The 7,840-nt window shown below is 31.5% G+C and overlaps 1 protein-coding gene across 1 annotated transcript; it reads right to left on the bottom strand.

Annotated features, from left to right (window-relative positions):
- Positions 1–808: 808 nt before the first annotated feature.
- Positions 809–4,316, bottom strand: LOC124911284 (transmembrane protein 147). Its single transcript, XM_047451748.1, has 7 exons — positions 4,143–4,316; positions 3,620–3,689; positions 3,458–3,517; positions 2,489–2,603; positions 2,109–2,224; positions 1,286–1,410; positions 809–1,193 (listed from the first exon to the last, which is right to left on the bottom strand). The coding sequence occupies exons 1-7, from the start codon at positions 4,217–4,219 to the stop codon at positions 1,070–1,072; spliced, it is 687 nt and encodes a 228-aa protein (XP_047307704.1). The 5' UTR covers positions 4,220–4,316; the 3' UTR covers positions 809–1,069.
- Between the last annotated feature and the right edge of the window lie 3,524 nt (positions 4,317–7,840).

A 7,840-nucleotide genomic window follows, 5' to 3' on the forward strand; every position in this document is an offset into this window, starting at 1 on the left:
AAACTAAATTAGTTTGAAAATAAAATAAGAAATAAGTTACTTCATAAAATTGACTTTCAAACAAGGTAAACTCATCTCTTACAGTTTCAACAATTTTTATATTAATATATTTTGCAGTTTATTTATCTTCATTCTGTCAAACCAAGTATTAGAAAAGATTTCATATTCTATTCTCAATTTAATAAAAAAAAAACTAGACTGATAAATAATTAAAACTTATTATAATAAATAATTTATAATAATTTATGACTAATCAAAGAATTTTAATAACTCATATAAAAAAATATTATTTAATAAAAAAATATATTAAATCAAAATTATATATTTTATAAAAAAAATCACTTATCCTTTCAGTTTCGAGGAACCCTTATACTTATACTATTCTTTAAAAAAAATCCTTAATAAAATTATATAAACAATTTTTTTTAATATTGTAATATATTAAAAATATATATTATTATAAAAAAATACACTTAAAACTCTTCTAAAAATATGAAGGTTATATATTCAACTATGTTAATTGTGTTTGTTAATGTTCGGAGCATAATCGAGACAGGGACACAAATACCATCTACGCCTCATCCCCGATTAATTACTGGTCAAACCGAAGAAAAATCTCCAATAACAGGACAATGTAGATCGAAAACTGCGGGACAGATTATAATTGACATTCCAACTTACAAATCAATCTTGACAAGACTCAAACCTAGAAGAAATATTCTAAATCCCAACAATTTAAAAGAAACCCCATGCAACTTTTGATGAAACTGCATAATTCGTGTAGTGATTCCAACACAAATTTACAATATAAAGAGAAACAGGCATAAAGGGTCTTGAAATTGTTATAAATAATGTACTTTGATGTTGAAAGTGCAAGTAACAAGTTAAGATATGAAGTCAGATTTCAAATAAATTAGAGAAACCTCAAGTCTCAGTAGGAGATGTTGGAACCAAAAACGAATTGGATGATAAAAAATTTGGGTAATTTTACATCACCTGTCCACAGATGAACTAATAATCTCCAATCTATAGAACTGCTCATCGAAACCACTAATTAATCGAGTAAACCTCAGTTGGATGGTCGTTGACATGCCGAGAATAACTGCCAGCTAATGAAAGCCATCGCTAGAGATGTGAAAAGTTCAAAGCCAACAACTTTGGGTAAATGCCACCCCAAACCTTTCCTCAAATAACTGCAAATACGAAAAAAGTTATATTTACTCCAATATCACAAAGTAAAAAAATATTTACTACAAATTCGAATAAAGTATGGCAATGAACTAACCTTGTGATTGAAGGCATTGTTGCTACTATTCCTGCACAGGCATAAATTATGGGAATCAAAGTCTTGGGTTTATTTTTACGGAGCCACATCAACGATCCCAATGCAGCAAGAGAAATACTCAAACCCTGAAATTCCACAAGCCAAAACTATTAATAACCGCTAAATATTTGCTCAAAATCCAAATCATGACTTTGATTTTGTTATTGTGCTAGTAAACACATTATCCTTGAGGGCTCTGGATTTTGTTTAGCATGAAACAGGACTTGCTTCACATTATGGCTTTATTTTGGGTCAAGATATTGAAATATTTTTCTTTCCTTTATTGGGGACAGAATTTCAGTCTAGTAAATTCATGATACTTGCTCTAATTGGAACTTTTTATAAGTTAGAGTAAGGCTTATATAAGGGTGTTGGCCTGAATAGTAGGATTCTTACGGCATGGAAACACGATATTTGATGAAACAAACTAAATTAAATTATCTTCAATACTAATTTTATGGATATTCATGAAGAACATATATAGCTAATTGTTATGTTTGCCAAAAAGAACACAATGATTTGTAACATAATCCAGAAAATCATTTTATACCAAACGAATACAAAAAGACATTATAATCTTGAACATGATCTTGAAAATCATTTGTATACCAAAGTTAAGTAAGAGTTCACATTATAATCTGGATCATGATATAGAAAACAATCTTAAGTTCTGACGATTTTCTAAATGTGATCATTATTGTGAAAGATATTGTGACAAAATATAATCTATCAAATAGGCTCATGGTATAACTAAAACTGAATATGAGCTACAGAATCTACTTACAAGGTTTGCATTCGCTTCCAAGCCTTGCAAAATGTAGTCCCAAGTAAATTCTAGTCCTCTAGCACCCACCCAAAGTGGTGCCAACCGATGCAAAACAGAGTCAGCAAAGGCCCAACCTGCCCAAATTCATATGTTACTTAATCGAGATATTTTAGTGACTAGACAGAATATGTTAGGCCAAAAACTTGTGCAGTGTTTTTTTGTATAAACCTATAATGTTTGCCAATAATAACTAAGCCCTCCATATATTTGCTACAAATATATTTTTAAAGTCAAGGATAATGCCCCAAAAGTTTAACAGATATGTGCAACATGAATTTCTACTAGAAATACAAGGAGATAAATAGTAGTAAGAGAAGAAAAGACAATATATTTCTTACCAAGACCTACAGCTTGAAATTTATGATTCTGAGAGATGTTCCTATGTGTCAACTGCGTTAGAGCAAAGTAAAGCCCCGCAACATCTATAAAGCCAATTAAAGCTTTCAACGATTCCTGCCGAAACCAATTACAATTGAAATGCACTTCAGGTGAGTAATAAGATAATTAGCCTCAATGCTAGTATACACTGCCACTGCTTTAAGAAGTTTCTCTCTACATACTAGTGGATTACTTCACAATTGCAAATTTCATTTCTTATTTGGAATGTAGATCCTCATAAACTCAAATACTATAATCCTACCAATTTTCTTTGCCAATAGATATATAAATTTCTCTTTTATATCTTCAAGCTTTCAGATGCAAATCCAAGAAGAAAAAACAAAATGTCATTTATTGCTTTGTTAGATTCTTTTTTCTTTCCTTTTTTGAAAATGTTAAAGTTCATATTAAAAAGAGTTGCAGCATTCCTCTAATAATACATCAATCGTCTATACTAAATTTAGCATTCCTAAATGTTGTTATAAACAACTCAACCATCATGCCACATTGAATTGGTTACTTTGTTATAGATTATTTTTCTTTCCTCTTTTTGAAATGTTAAAAAGTCTGTATTAAAGTTTCTAATGGGAGATGAGATGAATAAATATAGCAGGTCAATTGACCAGCTAAGCCAAATGTCCTTACCATTTAAGAATCAAGGCAGGCACTAGCATTTTCTATAAATTTTTATCATAACACGAATAAAAGGAAAATTGATTGGGATAACAAATATTTGAACTCTGCTACAAACTCAAAAAAAGAAAAACAGATTGCATAGGTGTTTGAATATCATATGCCAAACACATGATAATTGTACTTAGGCTCTAGGAACTTTAGGTTCTTACCCATTGCAATAATCTGAATTACCTCCTCCATCAAGATCACAGAAGAAAGAATACCAAAATAATACAACTGATTCTTTTACGTACCTGATACGGATCAAAGCTATCATTTTCGGACACCTTCAGAAAAGTTGCTAAGCATACAAGCTGTAAATAAAGTGTAACAAAAATGTCTAGTAAGAAACATTATTGTGAAATGTCAGGCAAAATTAATCAAGCTTAAAGAGGTATACAAAGAAGAAAACAAACCTTCACTAATGCTGTTACAAGATATACAACAGCAGTTTTAACAGATGTACCAAGTGTATCATATTCAGATCTGCATATAAGGATCTATAAATTAGAAAATTCCACACCACTATTATGAAGTCTACAAACAAAAAAATCACTAGATAGATCATAGATTGTTTTCATTCGTTAGAAGTCAACAATAGTTGCTGAAAGTAAACCTAAGTTCAGAAACAGGTTAAGCACATGATTCGAAGGGAAGCATCTGAATTAGATAAAGGGAGACGAATTCACTTTCAAACACCTCATTCAAAGAAAACTAAATCATCTGCGATCATTTATATTTTACATCGACACAATATCAACAGTTAAAAGTTCACCTCACGATGAATCGGTATCAAACCTGAATGGATTCAACTAGTTAACTCTTTCTTTAAGATAAATAAGACTAATTCAACGGGAATAATGGGAAAACAAACTCCATCGTTGGCAGAACCAAAGCAGATCTGTTCTTAAATCGATGATCCTGAAGAAGAAAACTTACAAAGGAGTAGCCGAGTAGTAGACGGCGTGTGGCCCGAAAGTAAGAATTGCGCAGTTAAAGAAGTGGAAAACTGTCATCTTCTTCTTCCTCTTCTTCTTCCTCCGTCTTCCTGTATATCTCAGATACGAAAATAGCTTCACGAAGCTTGATCCTTGGCTCCTTGCAGTTGCAGAGTTTCCGTTTAGACTGCAATGGGCTTGGAAAATGGGCTGAACTACATCCCCATTTCATTCACCTTATTGGGCCTCATTCAAATGTGTGCCTAATTAAAGTAGGTAAATATTATTTTTTTTTAAATATTAATTATATATTATTATTATTTATATATATAATTAGTTATAAAATTATTTATTTTAAATAATATTAAAAAATTATATATAATTATTATGAGAAGTGATATGGAGAAATAATTTGAGAAAGAGAATAGGGAAAGGAATGATTTGTCGCAACATAAAAAAAAATAAAGGGAAATGAGAGTATATGAAAGGAAAATTTGTTAATTCTTTCTTAATTATTTCTCTATTATTATTTAGACGTTGAATGATAGGGAAGAGTATATGAGAGGAATTTATTTATTTATGAGAAATGATTAGGTGAGGAAATTTGGTGAGGGAATTTGGTGAAGGAATGATGTGGCATAATCTTATTCGCTGAAAAAATCAAATAATTTCTCTCTTTTCTCTCTTTCCTTTCACTTTTATATTTTTTAACCAATGAAGGTGATGCCACGTCATTCCCTCACCAAATTCCCTCACTAAATTCCCTTACTCTATCACTCCTCTTTATTTATTTAGTCAATTAAATTACATTTCCTATTTAAATGATAAATAATATTAAAATAAATTCATAATTATAAAATTAATTAAGTAAATATTTATTTGAATAAATGATAATTATCTTTCTGACTTGCTCCTACGGAACCAAGGTCGTTAGAATCTTTTACACATTTGGATGTGACTTTCGCGGTCGCCTTCACTGAACCGACTTGAATCTGAACTACGTTAAATATCTAGTCTTACCGAAATGGGATTTCCTTTTCGTGTCATATGCGCTTAAACTTGACTTTTCCCCTCTTTTTTCCTAGTCCAATATTTGTTCTTGTCCGTGTAAAAGCAAATTCTCCAAATTGTTGACCTTTCAGTAATTTTTACAACGTAGAGGGATTTTTCATTGTAAATTCGTATGGAGCAATCTATTAGTTCCATTCTCTTTCTCTACCTCTTCTTTTTTATCTAACAACTAAATCTTTTATGCCCTGGCCATACCAACATGGAAACCTAGCTTCCCATTTGAAGTGCATTTATCAAATCAGTTCAGTTCAGCTCCTCAGTCAAACGGAAAGAGGGTGAAAGACCCACTACTTCTTCATTCATGGCTTTATTTTTGTAAAAATTATATATAGTAAATTTAAAATTATAAAAGTGTAAGTAGTTTAGAATTTTTAACATATCTAAAATTTTATAATTATAAAATTTTAAGAATTTACCTTGATTAGATTTCAATTATGCAATTCTATTTAAATATATGTATAATTAAATTATTTTTAAAAATGATGTGGTTTAAATTAATATTTAATAAAAAAAACTCATATATTGTATCTAAGAACTTGTTCAATTAAGATTATTTAAATAAATTTTTATTTACTTAAAAAATATTTATGGGGAGTTATTTTGAGAAAATGTATTTAATTTTAAATATTTTAAATATGTTAATATATAATAATAAATAAATAAAATTAAATAAATTAAAGGTGTCTAGTTAATCAATTGATGAAAAAATAAATAAAATAATATTGGATTATGATTGTATTTTAAAAATAAATTTAGGCCAGGTTCAAACATCATTTATTCATCTTTTCATTTATTATATTACTAAATTCATTAACTAAAATACTAGAATATCATCTAACACTAAATAATATGTACAATTATCGAGAATTGTCATTGAGAGTGAAAGAATGCTCTCGAGAATATTAGTATCACCGAGAGCAAAAAGTTATCATCGATGATAGTTTTTAATAATATAGAGAACAAAAGGTTGCCCTCAGTGATAATTATTATTACCGAGAAGAATTAGATACATTCTCGAAGAACACCAAGTGTTTGAAGAAATTCTCAACCAGTTCCTGCTTATTCGGAGTCAAAGTCATGAACGTTGTCCTAGAAAATTGTAAATATCTTGTAGAACTATCAATCAAGCGTCACCACAGTGTTCTCGTACCAGTAAGTCATGATTTCATCACATCTCATTCTCTTAAAACTATCTGTTTCAAAGAAATCTGCAATGAACATTGTTTCGGCCCGCTTGTAATCGAATCTAAGAATCTAAAAAGGATGAAAACTAGACATGGCCATGATCTTAAGACTGTAGGAGGAGAAGGCATTGATGGAAATGGAAACCATACAATACTGAAGAATGGTGGAGGAGAAGACAGCTTACTAAGAAGAAGAAATGACAATCTTGAAAGAGATAATCGTGTCCAGAGAAAGGGAGAACATTTCCATTATAATAAAATTAACGTTTATTTAATTATTAATGGGCTTAGGTATGTATAAGTAATTTAGAGATTTAGGTTAACTCTATTATAATAGTTGTGTGTAAAGTTAATACAAAACACTTGAGAATTTTAAGACTTTTTTCTCTTCAACATATCTTATTATCCTTCCCAAATTTTCAACATTTTCTTTCTTCAAAATCATTCTTAGAAGATCCTATAATCAGAACCAACATTTGGTATCAGAACCTATATGAAGAATATGTCGTCGACAAAATCAACTAGAGATGCAGCGGCAATGAAGATTGGAAAAGAAGAGAACGTGACACTCTCCTATTCGTTACTCACGAAGAGTAACTACTTAGTGTGGACGTTGAAGATACGGGTAAACTTACAAGCACAATGAGTCTGGAAAGCCGTGATGTTTGACGAGGTCAACGAACAAAAGGATAGAATGACTTTTGCCACCATCTATCAAGAGCTCTCCGAGGACATACTTCTCATGGTGTCCAAGAAGGTTTCTGCCAAGCTAGCATGAGAGACGTTAAAGACAATTCATGTTGGAGTGGAGAGAGTCAAGGAAGAAAATTGAAAACCTTGAAAACACAATTTGAGGCAATTCACATGAAGAATGGGGAATCGGTGGATGATTTCTCCATGAAATTGACATCCATCGTGAGTGGTATCCACTCGTTGGGAGAGAAGGTGGAGGAGATATCCATCGTCAATAATTTCCTACCACAAACATACATGTAGATCGCTATAGCGATCGAGCAATTTGGTGACCTCAAGAATATAATCGTCGAGGAGATCGTCGGTCGTCTCAAAGTCCGCGAGGAGAAACTTCGCAGTTACAGAGACCAAGAGGAGGAGCCTCTATTGCTCACGCATGATGAATGAATGTCACGAATGAAGAAAAATGGAGAAGCCAATTTTTCTTCTCGATCGTCGAGTCGCAGCAACAACGGTGGAGATAATTGAGGTCATGGCAAAGGGTAGGGTGGAGGTCGAGGTCATGGAAAAAGATCACCTCGATAAGAATACACCAAGCCCCACAAAGACAAGAGCACAGTGAAGTGATACGCTTGTCAAAAGTACGGGCACTACGCGTCTTAGTGCCCTAACAAAAAGTTTGATGATGAGGCAAACCTCACTGGCTTCTTTGACGAGAAGCCAACATTAATGTTTGTAGAGGTAGTGATGA

The sequence above is a fragment of the Impatiens glandulifera genome, chromosome 1, assembly GCF_907164915.1.
Source record: "Impatiens glandulifera chromosome 1, dImpGla2.1, whole genome shotgun sequence".
In the NCBI taxonomy this organism is placed as follows: domain Eukaryota; kingdom Viridiplantae; phylum Streptophyta; class Magnoliopsida; order Ericales; family Balsaminaceae; genus Impatiens; species Impatiens glandulifera.

Coding starts and splice junctions, on each gene's coding strand:
- LOC124911284 (XM_047451748.1), bottom strand. CDS start 4,219: ATGACAGTTTTCCACTTCTTTAACTGCGCAATTCTTACTTTCGGGCCA. Junction 3,690..4,142: donor TACTACTCGGCTACTCCTTT/GTAAGTTTTCTT, acceptor CCTTATATGCAG/ATCTGAATATGATACACTTG. Junction 1,411..2,108: donor TGGAAGCGAATGCAAACCTT/GTAAGTAGATTC, acceptor GTGGAATTTCAG/GGTTTGAGTATTTCTCTTGC.